At 31.1% G+C, this 22,345-nt stretch overlaps 1 protein-coding gene across 1 annotated transcript in view; it reads right to left on the reverse strand.

Moving 5' to 3' along the window:
- The window catches only part of LOC106466129 (rap1 GTPase-GDP dissociation stimulator 1-like), a 38,619-nt gene that overhangs the window by 11,117 nt on the left and 5,157 nt on the right, over window positions 1–22,345 (reverse strand). Inside the window, exons 4-12 of the mRNA XM_022394619.1 lie at window positions 20,731–20,856; window positions 18,718–18,861; window positions 14,877–15,005; window positions 10,386–10,511; window positions 6,636–6,782; window positions 5,289–5,420; window positions 3,914–4,051; window positions 2,804–2,929; window positions 852–941 (exon numbers count right to left, since the gene is read on the reverse strand). Of these exons, the coding sequence (XP_022250327.1) occupies window positions 852–941; window positions 2,804–2,929; window positions 3,914–4,051; window positions 5,289–5,420; window positions 6,636–6,782; window positions 10,386–10,511; window positions 14,877–15,005; window positions 18,718–18,861; window positions 20,731–20,856 (1,158 nt within the window). The remainder of the gene's footprint in view (window positions 1–851; window positions 942–2,803; window positions 2,930–3,913; window positions 4,052–5,288; window positions 5,421–6,635; window positions 6,783–10,385; window positions 10,512–14,876; window positions 15,006–18,717; window positions 18,862–20,730; window positions 20,857–22,345) is intronic.

Here is a 22,345-nt window from a genome sequence, read left to right on the forward strand (position 1 = left end):
GAATTAAGCTATTTTCTGTTATATCACCAACGTTTTTAATAAAAAATAAACCTCTTTAATCAGCGGAGACTCTAAATTAAGAAATCAACATATATTTTCCAGTTTTGTTGTCTATACATTTCATTTTATACTTTCAATACATAGACTAACAACAATATTAGGTTATACTTTTGTTGCTAAGCAGCATGACATAAAAGCCATTGTTGGAATGTAGCGTTACCAAAACGCACTAGGCTTTTCTATATATTACAAGTTGTTAATCTAACTGATTTTTACCAATAATTATTCTAAGAGTATGCCATGAATTCATTTCATGAATGATTTTAATTATGATTGGCTCACAAAGGAATTTACCAATGTATGACTGCCTCAACTACACTTTTCTGCCTCTTTGTTGGTCAAGCTTGATTTCAAAAAATTTAATAATTTCAGTTAGCTATGAATTTTGAGGTTAAGGTATACTGTGGGGTGGAGGTGGTAGTACTTGCTCCGTCATTTTTGATGAGCTATATGCTAGTTATAATATTAAAACACATTATATTATATCATAATATAATTACACCTGCACCATTAAATGATAACAGCTGTGAGGCCAAGACACGCTTGAACATTTCCGTGGAAACCACTGTAAACGAATGTGGGTAACAGAAAATCATGTTATTTTTGGTATTAATCACTCTATATTGAACATCGTTTACAAGTTCTATTTGTACTACATATGAACAATGATATAAGTTTAGTAAATAAAATGTGAGCTGTTCAACCTAATACCCCGACCATCAAAATAACACTCATCAGCTAATGAATATTTCCTCATTCATCCAAAATTATAATCCAACATGCTAAATCACCTTTCACTCCAGGGTGGTCTTCAGTGTAACCCCATTTCACAAGCTGCTGAATAAAAGTAGAATCCACTCCAAGTCTGTTGGCCACATTCTCTACGAAAAATATTATAATAAAAATTTACTGTCAGTTCACAAAAATATAACAAAGACTCCTGACCATAAATCTAGGTGGTCTGAAGCAGCTTTTACTTATATTACACAAAGGAGGAAACAAGTGATTTTTGTATTTTAGAAATAATTATTAAGGGAAAGCCACATTCTACTTTTTTTTTTAGAGAGTTCAGTCTCCATTTAGCTTCCTAACATATCATTGAAGTATAATTAATATTATATTAAGTGAATTTTAACAAAAAAAAATGGTCCTTTTTTTTTTAGTAACACGTGTGAACTGAGAAAACCACAAAAACTGCTTATGTTAATAATTGGTAAACTAACCAATAAATATTTGTATACTACCAGCAATTTTCTTAAAGAAGGTATTTTGTCTTTGAACAAAAAGACAAAATACCTCCTACAAAAAACACACTCGTAGTATACAGATATTTGTGTCTTTGCTGCAGGCAAGTCTATATCAGATCGACGACTTGTACCTTAGCTACCAGAATCAAGGAGCATGCGCATAACAGCCCTTTCAATAACTCTGGAATTTACAACCATCTAAGCAAAGACTGTAACAAAAACTGAACAGTGAACACTTCAGAATAATAGACTCAATGACAGATGAATGGACGCTAAGAAAAAAGGAAGCACTCCTAATTCGTAACCTACAACCTATACTGAACAATCAACTAGCTACATCACTGCATCTCAAACTATGATCAACTCATCATGCCTGAGATGGGCAAAAAGTGAAAACTCCATCCAACAAATAAGTGTCAATATCTACTGAAATTGAAAAAAAAACAAAAAAACTCTTATGTGATATATATAAAAAGCACTTCCACTGTTCTGATTGCAGAAATTGGATGGGCATATTGTAGTGTATACGATTTAACATGTGGAAGATTTATACATTGCAGTAAATTGTTCAAAATTGCTTAAATATGATTTTGGAAGATTGAATTTATTTCCATTAGTACCATGCAGATTGATAGTGATGTCATCACAACACACTATACAACTGTGTACACTGTATTTTACATGTACACATTGGTATGGTTGAAACTTTTGAAACATGCGATACACACAGACATTTAAATACATTTCTAATGTGTTATAAAACTCGAAGATAGCCTAGACCATATTTAAAGTTTTTTCAATTCAAGTTAAACCCAAATAATCATTAAGTGAGGACTGCTGAATTCAAAGAAACATCCACATGAAAAATTATAAATAATATGAACAAATACAGAACCAACATAAACTAATATTACAAAAGTACTATTCCACTTTTTAATGGCCATCTGTTTGACATTATTAATAGGATAAATGTGTTTACAAGCCACACAAACAATTTGCCATATTCACAACACAGTGCATGAAAAAAGCCTTGATTTAAGTCACTAAGTCAAAGTTAATCATCATATGATGGATACGAGTATACTAACTTACAGTAAATACATTGATAAATGCTTTGAAAACACAAAATTTCATTAAGACATATACATATACATATATATATATATATATATGTATATATATATATATGAGAAATATTCTATAATTGCTATTAGAAATACAGAACCAAATAACCTTAACATTCAAAACTTGGTTAAGTATGACCTAGTGGATAACACGTCAGACTGTGAATATGAGGGTTCTTAGTTCCAGTATAGTTGTTGCAAAAACACTCTCTCTTCTAACCAATCTATCAGTACAAAATTAGGAATGGCTAATGCAGGCATTTCCTCTGTAGGTTTCCACAAATTTCCATAAGAAACAAACATTCAAAACTAAATTCTAGATATATTTTTTGAAATGTTAGGTTTTTCTTAAACCACTTAACCACAGTTCACCTTGTTTATCCACAAGCATTCGAAGAGTTCCAAGCAGTTTAAAGACTACAGGATACGTTTCCACTTCAGCCATCTTCAGTAAGTGGTCTACAATACCAAGTTCTACTAATACTGCCTTGTTCTCCACTATTGAAATAAAAATTTGAATTAGTTCACTGGAAAATACTTAAATATCTTTAAAGCAAAATTACTCTCATCTCTTTCCAGTACTGTATTGAAATATTGTAACCTTCAAAAGCTCCTGATAACTTGTAGTTATATGCAAGTGATTTATTTGACAACTGGTTACTTATTTAAACATAGTCATAAATCACAAAGATCCTTATATAAATCTCAAATGAAAGAGAGAACTTAAACTCTCTTACTTCATTTTCAAAAACTTCCATTCAATAAGCATATATCAAAATTCTGTATGCAACATAAAAGCAGTCATTTTCAAATCACTACACTCTCTTATAAACAATACATAAATCTTTTCCTACAGCTTATGATAAGTTAAATAAAGAAAAAGTAAAAATAATCAAATTGATATATTCAATAATACATACCTATCGAAACTTCAACAATACTACAAAGTAATTAAACTGTTAATGACAATACTACTACATAATACTACTTCAATAATACATACCTATCGAAACTTCAACAATACTACAAAGTAATTAAACTGTTAATGACAATACTACTACATAATACTACTTCAATAATACATACCTATCGAAACTTCAACAATACTACAAAGTAATTAAACTGTTAATGACAATACTACTACATAATACTACTTCAATAATACATACCTATCGAAACTTCAACAATACTACAAAGTAATTAAACTCTTAATGACAATACTACTACATAATTATACAGTCACTATGATATTACCGTTAAGTAACTGAGTAAAACACAAACACAAAATTAAAACAAATGCTTCTATTACAGTAAAACAAGATATAGAATAAGTTCATCAGCAGATTGAAGAAATGCTAGAAAAAACATAAAATAATCTTTACAAAATCGATAACTGAAACTAAAAATTATACATGTTGTTCATCATTACTTGAAGGTTTGCACACAGATAGGATATTATACATTTACAGAAACTTGACTTACTTGGAATTGCCAGATTTTTAAGAGCCGAGAGGACAGCATGTTGAAGTCTTATATCTCCATCTTTTCCACAGTGTTTCTTAAGGAGTTCTATTAAGTCTTTTGGAACATGGTCCTTAACCATCTGAATACAGTGTTCATCTAAAAAACAGCAATAAAAAATATTATTAATTGATTATACAATAGCATTATACACTGACACTGTTTTTCAGTAAATAATACTGTGCTACTAAATGAGTGTGGAATATAGTCATATAATTACTGTTTAGATTTGAATTAGTTATTATTTATACTAGTCAAGAAACTGTCAATATCTCAAATGTTATTTTGAACAGTTGTGGTTACAGCACTCTACTTTACATTTATATTAATACAATTTACAATAAGAAACTAAGTTAAAAAATGAAATTATACATACAATAAAACTAAGTAGTAATCCACCTAAATCAATTCAAAGGTCCAGTGTTAAGGGCTCTGATATATGAACTTTAGATTGTCATTGGAAGTTACAGTAATTTCATTTGCCCATCAACTTACATACTGCAAATAACAGGAGAGCTAACCTTAACACACTTTTGCAATAACTAAACTATGGGGTTTGCTTTCCAAATAAGTCTAACATTTACAATTCATAACAGGGTTTCAGCAGTGTTCCAAGATGTCGGTATCCTGCTTTTCTTTAAAGTGTAACCCCTATTCCTTGCACACTCAGTGGTGCACTTGCCAATTTTACAGTAAGATGTAAATAATGATGTAAATAATAATGACTACATTTGTTTTACTTTTTACCAATCAGAGGGCCACTAGCATGGAATTCTACTAAATCCAAAATGACTAAAAAATTTGTCTATCACGTAAGCAAGCCTTATCTCCATGGCAAGCAACTGAGGCATCAGCCATACTGATCAAGGCCAGGTGCATGGCTGTTTATGAGTCATTATTATAAGTTTGTGCATAAAAGAAACAAATGAAGGATAAGAGCATTTGTAGCATGACTTACATTACTCACAAGTAATAAAATACAAAATTACTGCCCTTATATAACTTACAACAACGTCTAAACTCCTATTTAAAGCATTAATATGAATGCATCAATCTGTGACATTCTAAACTAGGCCCAGCTACTTTACATATGTCTAACATGCCTCATCCATGCAAGTTGCATAAGATTTTGCTTGGAAACTTAAAATGCATTGTCAAATTATAATTAGTAAAACAGTGCTAATATAGTCCTATCCAACCAATTAAACATAACTGTTTATCATTATTAATGAATACAAAAAACTATTACACTAAGGGTGTACCTCAAAATATCCATTGTGTGCCTTAAATTTGACACAAATCCCTTAAACTGTAGAACCCAGGAAAAACACTGTACCTTTTCTGGCAAAGTTTCCTGCAGCCAGTGCTCCACCAATCTGAAGATTTTCATCATCTGAACAAATCCAATTCATGGTTTGTTTGTAAACTTCTGACATTCTTCCACCATACAGTTTCTCCATACTGTCATCTGATGGAAACAAAATTCACTTTTTTTGTTTTAAAGTTGTAAAGTAAAATGGAACAGAAATAAAAAGAAATGGAAACGTATCTGTTGTCTGCCTTAATAATAATAATCCATAAATATTTCTATAAAACAGGGTTATTTTAAAATTATGAATGATAATTTTGCATTAAGAGGTCGAAAATAATGGTGCCATGAATGTTTAGTGTAAGTGAATCAGTTTACCAGGTAAGTGAAGTGAGAAAAAATTATCTTATGAGATAGTGAATTTTTTTTTAACATACATAAAATAAAAGGAAATACTACAACAAAAAACATTTTTGTTGATCTGATCATTAAATAAGCATAATAAGAAGAAAAAGATCATAAACAATCATCTAATTAGACAGACTAATGTGTACGTTCAAAACAAAAACTTATATGTTAAAGATATAGAAGAGAAATAATTTCATAATTGATACAGATTATTTCTCTAAGGCAAACCAGAAGATTCTTTTAGTAAGAGTTGAAGATTACACGAAACTTTACTGATCCAATTTCACTCTCGAAATTGATAACTTGCTCAACTGTACTTGTTCATATCTTAAAGTCTACAATAATATTTGAGCAAGCATTCTGTTGCACAGTAAAATTTGAAATTAGTACGGCATAAAATCATTAAAATTGGTATGAAGCTTCTGACTTCTTAATTTTTTTCCAATAAATATGTCTGTTCTTTCCAGTTTGGGTTGAGGATTATTAATATATTGTTTTAGTTTCTAGTTTAATAGTTCATAATTAAGGTGATAAACTTATTCAAAATGTTCAATTAAACCCAGCATAACAAGTTTTTAGGAAAATCTAAAACATGTTTAAATGAATGCAGATATCAGAACAAACACATTTACAAAACCTTTTTAGACAATGTTTATTGACCACATTTATTTACTTCACTGAACAAAGTATAAATCAATTTTATTCAAAGCAAATATTAGTCTATGCACTAATGAAATACCTATAGTGATAAAAAATTAGGAAATAATTTGTGTTTTTAATCTTGAACTGTCAACAGCTGTTGGTGAATTATTGAAAATTCAGGAACATTTCAGTTTAGATATACATACTTCGTAAAAACGTACAAATAATACAATTTACTGTAATTCAGGTCTAATATGCATAGATAATTAGTGTATTTTATATATTTTTGGTTTTTTTGTTAAAGTTACAACAAGCATATCTTACCTCCTGTTAAGATCAAGACAATCAGATCACACAAGGTCTTAAGAATATTATGACTTTCTTCATTGTAAACTCCATCTTGGCACTTCTTCATCAGTGCTAGAAGTTGTTGACAGAATCCTAATTCTGCCAACTGCAGTTTCACGTTATCTTTCGTATATAAAACAAATGCAAGCTGATCATTAAGAGCAATCAAAAGTAAAATAACTTCAGTACTTTCAAGCTGTTATGACTGTTACATTTTAAATTTCTTTTCAAGCTATTTAGCTAAATGAAATGAAATTGGAAACACCAAATGAAAAACAAACTTACATTTCATAGTGAAAATAAAATCATTTTATGTGATCATACATTCAATTTTATCATTTGGCATATCTATTTAACACAATGTCAATTTGAATTCAATCACTTTTTGGTAACAAGTCCTGGAAATATGGTAGAATGTTTATGTTTAAAAACAAATATACCAATTACTATATTATAAAAACTCCACAGCAAACTCTCATAAATTCTTCCAAGTTACACATATAAACAAGAATCTTTTACAGTATTTCCATGCAAGGCAGACAATTCAATGTACAAATGTAACTTACATGGACATTTTCAAGAGAGCTGTTCTTTTTTGTACAGTTTTTAGGTTCAAATGTAGCCAAAAATACTCATCATTAAGATTAATGATATTCATTAGAAAAAAATGTTTATTTAATCTCGAAAGTTGAATGTGCATAAATATAACTACTGAGAACATCTAGGAATTTGTTTGATTACTTTCTTGTAGTGTATTAATGCATCTTAACTATGATTTATCACTTATTTTAATAAATTATACTTATACAAATAATTTAAAATTGATGTTATATTCACTTACCATGCCTTTTCTCAATCACATATAACTTTTTTGTCTTATTTTGCTCAAAAATATATTTACTAAAATCCCTTTAAAGATCATTTTAACTCATGATCTGAACAACTGGATCTGCCTCTAAAACACACTGGATACTCAAATTATGATTCAGCTATTAAGTCCTGCCACCTCCGATGCAGAGCGAATAACACCCCTTCTGTACTTCATTCATGTTCTTTTGTACTTCCTGTTTTTTATTTTGTTGATGACCCTTTGTCTTTGATTTTGTTATAGTCCTTTTGTGCATTTTCTATGACTTCCTTGGTTTTGTCTTTGAACAAGTAGATTTTTTTCTCATAATTCTTCTATAAGTTCCATGTCTTGTTCTTGTTATTCCTCCCTTAACCTACTGTCTATTTCTCTCTATTAATTTTCTGTTTCTTTCCTCTTGATTGTCTTTCCACAGTTTCAACATTTTGAGCAAAGTTTCGAGCTAATACGTTCATTCATCTTGTTATGCAAGTTTAAAATATTAACTGTGTAAAACTAAAAAAACATTTAGTTTTGAAAAAACATCAAATGAAATTTGACACACATCATGACACCAATGTCAGGAAATGTATTAAAGTATGTCAACTCAAGGATAGAACATTTAGAAACTGGTAAATGTAAGAACCAAACCAGCCATACTTCTCTCTGCTTTCACTCAAGAATTCCAATCTCAAACACATGAACTATGCATTATGGAATTGGAATCTGGTCTATACCTGTTACATCTACTTTTGTGCCATTTATGGCTGCAGGACTCTCTTGAACTTCTTTTTCACTATTTCATCAAGTTATGGAACTTAGTAGCCTAGATCAAAAATATCATCCAATCAAGAAACCAACATATTACGATGGAAAGGCATCCTGGGAAACATATCAGGCACAATTTGAAATAACTTACAAGATGAATGGGTAGAGTAGTGAACAACAAGCTAGCCATCTTCTGAACATTTATAAGGATCAGCTTCAAAAACATTACAGAAAGCCACAAAACTACCAAACATTAATGGCTGCCTAATCAAACAGAATCAGTATGCCACATCACATGGAAATTTCCTTCTAAGTCAAAATTTATGGACAGAGTAAAAAGGAAGGACAAAATCTTAGCTAAAATTACTAAAGATTTAGAAAGATTTGCCAAATTATCCTATCTAGATACTCCATATGAAATGATGGATTTACTACCATGCAACCTATTCATATATACCATAGTGCAGGAGTATATGCAAGTTAGGCTAAAGCAAAGAAGGTGAACATATTTAAATAAAGATGTGTAGTTAACAATAGGACTTGAACCACACAGAGTTGCAGAACCAACTAATGACCCCCATTAAAGAGTTACATGATTATCAGGTCCACAAGAGCTCAAATAATAAATTAGACAAATATTTACTTGGAATAAACGAAGTAAACCACATGACAAAAAGTGTTTCAATTGCAACTTAAAAGGGCATATTGTCATAAACTACAGACAAAAGTCTTTAGGAAATAAAAACAATTCCCAAAGGATTACAGCAAAAAGAAACTGGTTTAAGTATGGAAAATATGGACACTACATCCAAGAGTGTGATGAATCAACTAGATAATAAACCAAGGAGATAACACCATGAAGCTAAAAATACTCAAACAGCCTACAAGTCAACAGATTTTTTATGGGAAGCCTCACAACATGTTTTTGACATTTATTTTAGAGACAACATTATTTGATCTGATCAGGTAATAAAAGGTAGGAAACTGCCTCAAGAGATGAAGTATAAATATGAAATGATGCAAACAGCACACTGGCATATATTTCCAGTAAAAGAAATGTTTAAAGCTACTCTCACTGCGAGAAATTTCTCTGTGGGTAACTAGCAAAAAGGAGGTATACATACTGCAAGTAGACTTTATGCAGAAATGTAGGTGTGTGAGGTTAAACTTGCTTCAAAATCTTTCACATTTTATGATCAAGAAATGTCTGTGTTAAATGACAACTACAACACAAAGAGTCTGAACTTACAGTAATAACATGAATGAAATTACGAAATAATAGAAACAATAAAACTAAAATGCAACAGAGAAGAATCCAGAAATGCAAGTTATCTGAACTAAAGGTCAACTAGCATGATAACCTTTGGATTTACAGAAAAGAAATCCACCAAAAAGAGTTGGTAAGTAAAGAAAGATTGGATATTTTTGTTAATCAAAATTTTGATTATACTTTGTTTCACACATTCAATTAATGATTTACTGATGGGGAGGTGGCAGTGTTTGAGGCTATGTTTGTAATTTAAACATTTGTATCATTGTTCAGCTAGATGGGAGTTTGACTTTACGTGATAAGTGCGTAGTTTAATATCTGGAATTTACCCTAGTCTTAGAACAGTTTTAGTCAGATATAAAGAGCAAGTTAATGAGTCAGTCAGTCTGTTAGTTAGTATCAAGTAATCAGTGCATGAAGTAGTTAGTTTTTCTGTTGCTGTCAGTAAGTGATAGTTCAGTGCAATGAAATACAGAGATTGTGTCTTTGATGAAATGCTACAGAGATGAAACAAGAAACTGTAATTTCTGTTCATATGTTGTTTACTTGTTAAGCTAGACCTATCATTAGTTACGTAAAACTGGAACTTGTACAAATTGTAGATCTTGTAGTCAAAGAAACAAAATGTTTCTGTTATTATTAAGTGAATGGAAATTTTCATTTTTCTTTTTACCAAACAAACTGAAACAGCATGCACAACAATAGGAACCAATATTAGAGTTTGTAATACAAATGCCATTTTCAGGACATTGACTAAGGTTTGGATTTAAAGTTTTAAGAATCAAGTACTTATAACAACAGTTCTGTACACAAAACAGTAGCAAGTAACTGATTAACATACCATTTTCAAGTAAGTTGCCGAAAAGTTCTAATAGTGTTTCCAAGACTTCTGATGTTAAATTCTTATCCAAAATTTCAAGCAAGTACGATAATGAAGTCTTTTCAACCAGTATTTCCCTGCCAGTATCTGTTCAAAACCAAAATATTCTTTACATTTGTTTTTGAAGAACCAGAAAGGAACTTCTGGAACTAGATGGGTTTAATAAACATCTGGTACTCCTTAAAAATAGTTATTTTTAAGACAAAAGTTAACTGTGATGTTAAAAACTTTATGGTGTTGCAATACAGTAGATTTTGTCTAGTCTCCTTACCACTTGTGAAACTGTAATAAATACATGCCTGGCAAAAACATTCACAATTAATGCTACCCACTACCTTAAGTAATAATTTACAAAAGACCTGCAAATTTAAACTTCAAAAAGTTGTTTTAGTTTTAATAATGAAATTTCTATAATTCAGCTGCACAGATTTTGAGAATAACATTAATTTTTTTTTCTATCACGTAAGGATTTTTTACAAATTGGGAAGAAAAAAACTGTTACTTAGATCAAATTATTATTTCGTTTACCACAATGAACATCTTTTACTATTATGTTTATTAACAAAAATACAAACAAACTAACGAAAAGGGAAGAATGTTGATGTCAAACGAATATGCATCCTCATTCATCCCGATTTTTTTTCGCACGTGTGTGAAATCTACGTCTTTTAGTCTCAAACTACGTGTATTGCATTGTGACGTTTTGTGAAAAATTTGTAAGTGATGGAGAAAAATGGATATCATTTTCGAATTCAGCTTACAGAATTACTGTAGAACATGTACAAATTTCAAGACAATAAAACCATTGCAGGTCTGTATTATATAAAATAGTAATTGTGAGTTCATCAAAAATACACCTTTCATGATACTTCATAAAATGATACAGTCAATTACACTGTTGTTATTATGAGCATAGATCTAAAGAAAGTCTAATGTAGTAGAAGCAATAAGTACATTAAGTACCCATATATCAACTTTTCCGTACCAAAAATGTATCTCAGATACTCACCTTTCTGCACCACAAAGAGATGCATTACCATGTAATTTCTTATGCAAGTCACCAGCTTTTAAGAAAGTTTCCACCCCTACACTTGTAACATGTGACAGCCTATGATGCAATCATCATTAGAGTATGGCCCTTCACCAATAGGTGGCGACACATCCTCCATGTGCAGCATAATCCCCAGGAGCACTAGCATCTGAACACAGGCACATTCTTGACAAGGCAAACTAAATGCACTAGATATGTGGAGGAAGGGTTGGAAGTGGGATATAGAGGTGAGTATCTATCTTAAATAAATTTTCTGGTAAGGACAAATTTAAGTTCAGAAATGCTACTTACTTCTGCACCATAAAGACAAAGAATCCCACACTGAAGATGGTGGAAGGGCTAGTTCAGAGAAATTACAAAGATGACTTCCTTCATGAAAAGAGCATCAGAAAAAGAAAGCCCATGGAGTGTGACATCCATGAGGTAAGAGTTAGCTTAGTGGGACAACACATTCATCTCAAACAGGGAATACTCTGCCCAACAGAGATGGAAGAGCAAAAGATATAGTCATAAGACTCTTTTTTTCTGGGTGCTAAGGTGGGAAGAATGGCAGATTTCTCATCCATTCATTATCTCACAGGCAGACAGCAGATCATGGGTCTAGGGCTATAAGTAAGGTCATTCAATATTGGAAAAATACTCGCATTAGATACTCTCTCTAAAAATCAATGTGTACCAAGGCAAATCCATCAAACTGGACGTAACCACGGGAAATGGTTTGGTTCATAATGTAGTGGAATGTTCTGTATTCCACTACCAGGTAACAACCCAGCCCTTCTTCCCAAACAAGGGGTGTATTCACTCATTCTTGTACTAGTGGCATTGCACTGTCCAATAAGGAGCTCTCCATATTGACATAGTCCTCCCTAGCAGCTTGGGAATGGGGAAGTAAGGGTTCTTCTATAGTCCACCAGAAGAAATGGAGGGAAAATTTGCATATGGGAGAATACCAGACAGACATACAAGTGTGTAGACCATTGTAATTAGATACAATCATCTGGAATTAGGTCCCACAATAAGAGACTGACTAAAGATAACAGGCATAAGCCAAGTGCAGGGGCAGGCACATACCTGGTGCTTTTTTTTTTTTTTGTTCTAGGGCAGAACAGCCCAGACAAAAAGATATAACACATACATACACTGTTGAAATGGTCTTGCAAGAAAACTCCATCTCAACAGCAAGCATTGAACAGGGGTGGATGGGCTTAACACATTTTGCACACCCCTCCCATTTAATGTAGATTTTGGGTAAATATTCCCCACGAGGCAACATCGGCCACTCAGTGAGTTTCATTATTTCTACATACTAAGGAAATTCTGAGTGTGTGCACCTGGGTATTATTTTTATCTCAAAAAAGTTTGGCTAGTTTTTGGCCTATAATTTTGCCCTATAGCCCTTAAGCCAAAAAAAGAGAGAAGTATATGCTGCCATCTGTCACTACAACAAACTGTTACGGAATAAGTGTTTCATACTTTTGTTTGTTTGTAATTAAGCACAAAGCTACACAATGGGCTATCTGTGCTCTGCCCACCACAGGTATCAAAACCTGGTTTCTAGCATTGTAAGTCCACAGACATACCACTATGCCACTGGGGGGGGGGCATGTTTAATGATAATAATAACAGTTTTGTAACAACAGGTTTAAAAAAAATCATAAAAGTGTTAGAATTCATATTATTGGCAGAAATGGTTATACTTTAATGTTTGTTCGTTTGTATTTCTAACTTTCAAATTGGTAAAAAATCTTTTGAAATAAAGTTCATTATTACCCATATGGCAAAAAACAAATTTGATCTTATGTCAAAAAAGAAAAAAAAAATTTAAGGAGTTAAGAACAATGCAAAACATTCTTCAATCATTTTACAAAAATCATTTCTGAACAAGCACTGCAACTGTAAGTTTCACCAGAAAGTGAGGGGAAATGCTTAATCAGGAAGAGTATTACAAAATATGTGATATCTTACATCATGTTTAACTAGCCCCTCATACTCAATAACAAATCACAAAATATGATTAGTTAAGAACAGTAGTTTTGAACTGTCAGGTTGTGCAACTGAACCTTATATGTTTTTAGATGTGGTAGACATACTCTCACTAGGTAAAGAAAGCCTAAATGCTAAGTAAGCCTAAAAAAAGATAAGTGTATAACCAAAATTTACACCAAATAAATGAACACATCTTCATTATTGATAAATAGTAAAGGACTCTTAAGAGATTTTCACAACTATAATAGTGCTTAGTTACAATAATAATATTAAGAAAATTTTATTTGAAATTTTGAATGAATGTAAGAATAATCCAACAACTATGTAGTTCACATACAGTACAATTATTTTAAACTGCATTTAATCATATAAGCCAAAGACAAACAAAATTATTTTTACCATATTCTTTACTCTTGTACCAATAAAACACAAGTAATAAATCTCTTTCCACATTTACAGTGACTATAAATTTCCTCATGATGGTAAAGAAACATATATATTTATTCAAGCATTTTAATATCATGTTGCAAGTTTAATCACTATAGTTAGCAATACTATACACTTTATGTTTGAGCTTTTTTTCACATCTTAATGATTGTTTGTTTGTTTGTTTTGAATTTCGCGCAAAGCTACACGAGGGCTATCTGCACTAGCCATCCCTAATTTTGCAGTAGTAGCCCAAGAGGTGGCGGTGGGTGGTGATGACTAGCTGCCTTCCCTCTAGTCTTACTTTTTACCAATGAATAGTGGGATTGACCATCAAATTATAATGCCCCCATGGCTGAAAGAGCCAGCATGTTTGGTGTGACGGGAAATCGAACCTGAGACCCTCAGATTGCGAGTCGAGCGCCTAAACCACCTGGCCATGCCGGGCCACATCTTAATGAGCCCTTTATTAATGTCAAATTAACTGGAATCACTGTAATACGTGTTCTTGTTTTTGGGAAATGCAAGTATATATTAAACTTCACACTTCCTTCTTATGTGAAAGAAGTAAAAATATAGATGGAAATTATTATCAATGTATGAAACTAAAAAGAAAATAATTTATTCATATTTGTTTTAAATAGGTTGTAAGAGTAAAATACTTTACCTTAAAACTAACAAAAAATAACATTAGAAAAATGTTATTTAGGAAATATTTTGCTAAAAATGTACGTAGCAATTACAAGAATTAAAATGTTTTCAGTTTCCATCAGCTGCATGTGCTTAACACAGCTTCTAACTAAGGAAATCTATTTAAGACAGCACCATGAAAAAAACTCCCTAACAGTTTTTTTTCCTATCTTCTAAATTTAACAAAAGTATTCAGCTGCATTGAAATTATTAGTAATGTAACCTTCATAAACAAAAAATAAACACTCCTAATAACTTAATTTTACAACCTCACTCAAAATACCCAGTACACAACCAACCATAATCAGCTAGACAGTTGAGGACAAGAAGACAGTGGCTGGCAAGGTCTTCATCACTGTGATATCTGGAAAGGTACTGCAACAAGACATCTGTAATTCCAGCTTTTAAAGCCTGTTCTTGAGTTTCATCTGGAATCAACAAGCACACATATGATATTTACAATCTAATTCATATAAAGCACCATTAATATAAGGTACTACAGAATAAAAAACAGTATAAAATGCATCTTATAAAGGTTACACCTCACTTCAAATAACTAAACTAGTAGCTGGTTTTAGTGACAATATAAAATTTATTAAATGAAACGATCCACAGACTAAAAGATAAAAAGTTTTAATATGAGATTAAGCTAACATTCTCACTTCTGGTGGGAATAGCCAATAGTGCTAGAAATAAGATGATGGTGAATTCTAATTTTCAGGCATTATTAATGGCTAGAAATAAGAGCAAAGAGCATTAACTCTATGTGCACGGGTGGGAGTCAAATTGTGCAGGTCAGAACTTTTTACAGATTTACCTTCAAACTTTAATTAAACAACTTTATTATCAATGTATATCAATTAACTTGGTATCAAAACATAGTTTATAATTCAAATTTTAATTTCTTAATTTAAAAAGGAAATATTTAAATATATATTAAATTCTCTATCTTCACTTCTCTGTGTCACATAATGTCTCTCTGCTCTGAATTCTCCTTTTATAGTTTCTTTCTTTCCTAATATGGGTTTCAGATTTCCATAATTAGAAACACCAACTACAGATATTGACAGGCCAGAATTTACAATACAAAACTCTAACTTTTTATTTTATTTTCTGAGATATCAATAAATATGTTACACCCACCACAGAAACTCCTCATGCTTTTGAAATTACTTATTTACTCATGCTTACATGAGTATAGCCAACAGAAAGGCCATTTTGTGAACCATATGATTATAATAAGTTCATGTTAATGTATTTGTGTAGGAGGTGCCATTTCACAAGTTATATCTTATTGAGTGTAGACTGAAGTCAGTACTTCAGTAAGTAATGAAATTTTTATAATCTATTTACAAGTTAGTTAAAAAGCCAAGTAAATTATAGTAGTTTGGGACATTCTGTTTTATTGTTTGACTTACTGTTTGTATTCTAAAATGCATATTTTAAAGCTACATGAATTATTTTTTGGACAACTAATGTAAAGTAGAAAAAGTAGTCTTAGCAAAGTATGCTAAAAGTACATTCTCAAGTCCAGACAGGCTTATAAGCAATGGTCAGTAGTTAATGTCTTGTTTTTATGTATATTTCTTTAATGATAAATATTTTTTAACAAAAGTAGCTAAAACGTAAAAATTAAAAATGTATTAAGTTAGATAATAAAACTCAAAAACGAATAAAAACTAAATAAAATGTATCGATGATGTATGCATGCAAGCTACTCGTGCATTACGTAATTTAGTACTTTGTTTACCATAACTTGAGCTATGAGCTGACCAGGTGACTTATTGTTAACATCTGTTCAATAGAGTAGAGAAATAAGAGAAAAATTATGAAGTTTTACCAAAAAAAAAACTTTTGATATTCATTTAGGAGGTTCTAGAGGTTATATATTTTTATTCTTATCATGAAAATAATCTTGCACTCAGACTAGTTCAAAGTCTGAGTCAGACTGACTTCATAAATTCAGAGACAAATCTGAAGTAAAAAGTACTGTATTAAAAAATATGATTTTTTGTGTACAATGGACTTTTGACATTTACTAAAAGATTTCCAAATTTCCTGATGATACATGTAGTAACTTCAGAAGTATAATAAATATTACTTTTCCAATACGAGTGTTAACAGGTGCTTTATAAATACATAACATAGAGAATAATTATTTCTAACTATCAATATAATCATATTCTTTCACCAATGAGTCAGCTTGCTAAAGGTTTATGTTCCAATTTTTAATTGATATCTACTCAATAAAACATTTATTCACTGTTGAAGGATTTATTTTTCTTTACCATAAATAGAAGTTCAGAAAGTTATATTAAAATGATTTTGGAGCCTCATCACAGTTACAATCAATATCACCACACCCAGTCATGCTCCATCTGATGATCACACATCTTGACAATATCCCTGCAGCATAATTTCAATTGTAAGGCTGTCATTTACAAATCACCCCACCCATTCCTGCATTCTTTCAATAATTCATCTAATGCATGAAGATGACAGTTTCCAGCACCATTTTTAACAGTCCAATACCATAGAAATCTGTAAGTGCTGTGTCTCACAACCTAAGAAAAATCCATTTCATTCTCCAGCTGCTTGAGGTATGTGACTGTTGACCAGATATGGCATGAAGCAGCTTGTGTACAAGTGATTTCAACCACTTTTCTGACCGACATGTGTGTTCACAGATTTTCACTTTTTACAAGATGTCACATTTTTCTTACCATGCCTGGGGTACAACTTGTAAATCTCTTTGTAGTTGGTCCTTAAACCCTGAGATGATCCATATTCCATTGTTTTCCAATATCATTAAGTAAAAGGAATATCCTTCCCTTGGAAATTCTAAATCCCCAAACTGAACACATCTTTATGATGAATGTAGGAATTTTTTCTTTGGAAAGAACTGTTACATATCATTCTCAAAAGTAATAACTTTTCAGTGGCATCATATTAACTATGAAATACCAAATAACATCAAAATGAAGTGCGCATATATATGCCATGCCGCAGCATAAGTGTGACTGTCACATAACTTGCTGATTTGCATATTCAAAATTGCTTCACTATAATGTACTCAACTCTCTGTAATTCTAATCCAATTGATTTGTGAATTGTCTTTGCTGGCCTACAAATAAAGAAGTCCTAACTTTTTTTGCATTTCATTTTGCTTTAACTAATTTAGCAAATTAGGATCTCCTCACGTTTCTAAAATCATAAAACCTTTTTTACGGTATATAAAACTATATTTTCAACATCCTGCTCTCACATCATGTTTAAGGCATGCTTAGTTGTGAGAAACCATTGAGAACTATTTCTCTGAAATTAATGGACTAGTTAGTAATGTCTTACCAAACATGTTTGATTTTCCTGATTTCTTTAGATAATATTCCCATACTTTTCTGTCTCCAAATATTAATTATCTGTAGCAATAATACATTCAAGTCCATTTTTATTTACTTTGAAAATATCTCACAAGGATTTTACAATGACTGCCCGGGCAAAATAAGCAAGTAAACTACAAAGACTTGTAGCTCAGTTTTCCACACTTCGTTGATTTCTTCTGTATTCAAACATTTATGAAAAGAAAAATGATCATATCTCATATCAGTAAAAAAGAAAAAAAAAACATTTAAAATATGCAAAATGAGTTAAGCACAAAATACTTTAATTTGTATAACCACCATAACTAAATATAGTTTACCCCATAGAAATTTTTGCATTTGAAGGATGCACAATTTAAAACTTACTACACAGAGTAATCTACAAGCATTTTCATTACAAAAAAATTTCATCATGATGATTGATTTTAAAAGTTACTGTGTAAGCTTTCAAGTTAGAAGATTGTTTGTTTGTTTCGAATTTTGTGCAAAGCTACATGAGGTCTATCTGCACTAGCCATCCCTAATTTAGCAGTGTAAGATTAGAGGGAAGGCAGCTAGTCATCACCACCCACCGGCAACTCTTGCGCTACTTTTTTATCAACAAATAGTTGGATTGACCGTCAAATTATAACGCCCCCATGGCTGAGCATGTCTGGTGAGATGGGGATTCGGACCCGCGACCCGCAGATTGCGAGCCGAGCTCCCTAACCACCTGGCCATGCCGGGCCCAAGTTAGAAGCATATATTGTATTAGACCTACCACAAGTCTCAGTCATGTTTAGCAAACATCCTGAAGCAGTAGCTCGCAAGTTGTGTGGCATCTCTTTCATCTCTAAGAGACTTTTTAACAGATGGACTAGTTTCTCCACGCCCTTATGATCTTTCACAATACCTCTAGCCAGATCTGACAGGAGTGTTAAAATATAACAATATTAGAAATATCAGTATATAATACTGGACTGTAAAAAAAAAAACACTGAATTTAAGACAAGTTTAAAGATACATTTTTGATGAAAATATAAATTTTTCATTTCTATAGAACAAAAAAATCAAAGTGGTTATATACTATATTCAAATATATTAGAGTACATAGTAAGTTCTGATTACAACTAACTACACAAAATGCAGTGCATGAACACAATAATAAAAAATATTAAAAGTAATAAAAAATAAATTGAGAAATCTATTTACACAAACTAGTCTATATGAACTCCAAATAAAATATGAAAAAATGCAACTGTGTTACAACTACATGAGTAAAGGCTGATAGACAGAAGCCTAGCTCATAAATGTTATATCAATTTGTTCAGGAACTGCAACTGAACATTTAGATAAGAGCATAGAAAGTAAAATAGTGTTCTTCGTGATTATTCACAAACACACACTGGTACTGTGTTATTTTATAAAACTACTTTCCATACTAAATGTTACACATTCAGCTTAGTAAACTGGAACTTCATTCTAAGTGATGTGGCCTCAACTTCGAAGTCTATGGTCTAAACTATAATCAAAATAACAGCCCTCTAATTTTGTTACGAAACTAATGTATCAGTACAGTTTTGTTTAAGTTAATGGGAGAGCTTTGGAAACGAGTTCAATGGGCTCTACTAGGCTTGAATAAATGTCAAATGGTAATTAAAACACGTACCAATATAATTTTCTTTGCATTGAAAAATTTAGAATTTCATTAAAATATAATTAACCAATAAAATTAATCCTTTTGAATCATTTTAAAGTTGTTTTTAAGAAACCTATACTAATTTTTATCAATATCACACTTTTGTGAGTTTAGTCAATAATTTTAAGCATAACAGATAAAAACCTTCTTTTATAAAAAGATCATTGAAAAGTCTCACATTTGCCCTAATTTAGATATTTTGTGAAAATACAATGCATTTTACTGGAATATAAATCTTATATTTTACATTTCTGAGTAAGTAACCTCAAGTGGCTCCCCAGTAAGTTTAATGGCTAATAATACTAAAATATGAGGTTTGATCCCTATAGTGAGCACAGAACAAATAGCCCAATGTGTAGCATTCTGCTTAACAATAAACAATTCTTTAAGTTAGAAGGAAAAAAAACCTACAAGGCAAATTATCTAAAAGGTAGAAGTTTTTCAATGCTGAAAGACAAACTTGTAATTGTTGTCACACTAAAGAAGTACTGATCATGCATATATTAAAGATACTATATAGACTTAAAACAGACATACCAAATCATATTTACAAAACCAGATAATATTTTTATCTGATATCTGTTTTCCTAGTGGTTTCAGTTCCAAAAGAAAACCCAACATCCATGAAGGATCTAGATAACTGTGTTGCTTGTAAACAGATGTTGATTACAGTGTTTGAATGATCATTTTTAGTTCCAACAGATAATAAATGTGAGCAAGTTTGTGGGTTAGGGTTATGGAGGATGTTAGTATAGATTTTAAAAAGTAATAAGTCATCTCATGAACATAATAGAAGCACCATGCAAACTATAGTTACTTGATTTAATATTTTGTTCTTTCAGAGAAAGGAAACAGCAGTGTTTAAAGAAAAGGTTTAGTTCTAAGAACTACAAAATTTTTTAAAAATATTACAGTTTCACTTTAAAGTTTAGAGGAAAACTAGTTTATTTTTTATTTTTCAGTTCTTAAATATATAAAATGATACAAGGACATTTGATAATTGTACAGAAAGATGTTTAGAAATGTTTGTATTTAATGATGTATAAAAGTGTGTAAAGCTAATTAATTAAAAAAATAATAAGACAATGAAAATACCATTGTCAAAGCAAATGTTTCCTAGTGCCCGACAAGACTGTAGAACAACTTGGTTGTCTTTGCTAGACAGTAACTCTAATAAGGTAGAAACAACGGTTGGATCAGAAAGTGATTTTCTGGCATGTTCTGAAAAAAAAAGGGTAAACTTGAAATGACACGAGTAATCAGACAGTATACACCTCCATCAGATTACTTGTTTATAAATTTGCAAATTAGAGCCAAGAAAAAATAGGCCAGCTGAAATTATTAAATCACCACATTTCTTGTCTGCTATAATCAATCTTCATTATGTCACTTTTCAAACAGTAGACACTTAAAGTGAAATTATTGATAATCTATTAATTTAAGATATTCAAATTTGATGTAAAATACAAAGCTCTTAATTGAAAAGACATTCCACTGCGTTATATTTTGCAATTACTCTTCTAAAGTCATTGAGAAATAATGTTTTTTTTCTTTCTGTTAAAATATAAGAAATAAAATAAAACACAAGAAAGTATGACAATGATATTAATATTGTAATAATAAAAATTGTATTTGCATTGACTTGGAAAGAATAATTCAGTACAACTGCTTATAAAATGTGAGAAACAGAAAATCTAGGTGTATTTTGGCTACAACAGATTCACTGCTTGGTTCTCATAACCAGTACATTAAATGTAAACTGATCACTGATTATTTTATGATAAAAAAAAATGTAAAGTTGTGGTCAAGTTTGAATTTTAAGTCACAAAAATATAAACCTATCCACAAAGCCAATGGAATTTCATATGCATAAATGCATCACAAATAATTTACTTCATATACTATTTCATTATCAATGTATAGTTTTCTGATCAAATGTGCTATGCTGCAATATTTCACCTCAGCTTTTTTCGAATACTTTACTAGTGATACATATTATAATAAGGGTTTACTATTAAATTAAAAGTTAACAAATATTAGTTTAATCAATATTTGTATTACTTAGCAATAACCTGGATTCAGAATACACAATATTTGAAGAGACATTTTAAATACAAAAACTCGACAGAACATGTGTGTCACTGCCAGAGGTCACCCAAACATAGGTGGTAAATCACTCACGCTCTGAAGTATCAGATAGTGCTGTATATAACTATACACTAGTAGACAGGTATTACTTCCAAATACTGAAAAACCAGAAATATGATTGTCAAGTACCTTTTGTGTAATATTTGCAACCAGAATTTATAAATGAAAAATGTATACTGTACTACTATAAATATTTGAGCATGTAGTAACAGAATGTTTCCTGTGACCACTGTTTAGAAGCAGTGTGACACTACCTTTGGCTGAATAAATGCTGATATTCTGAGGAACATGCTTTCAGTTACATTCTAAGAGATGTCTAGTGCAATTTGCCTTCACTGTTGTTTAAAAAGCTTAGCCACCTGAATATGAATGAAAAGTTCGGACATAATTTTCAAATTAATCCCTCCAGATGGTCCCAAAATTTGTTGTACAGTGTTTATTCTCTAAATACCGGTATGGCCACATTATGACATACATGTTTTACTTTTATACCATATATGGGTTGTATGTACTTTGTGGAAGAAACCATTATCCTACTCAAACATCACATAAGCATGCTGAT

The sequence above is a fragment of the Limulus polyphemus genome, unplaced genomic scaffold (assembly GCF_000517525.1).
Source record: "Limulus polyphemus unplaced genomic scaffold, Limulus_polyphemus-2.1.2 Scaffold72, whole genome shotgun sequence".
Classification (NCBI taxonomy): Eukaryota; Metazoa; Arthropoda; class Merostomata; order Xiphosura; family Limulidae; genus Limulus; species Limulus polyphemus.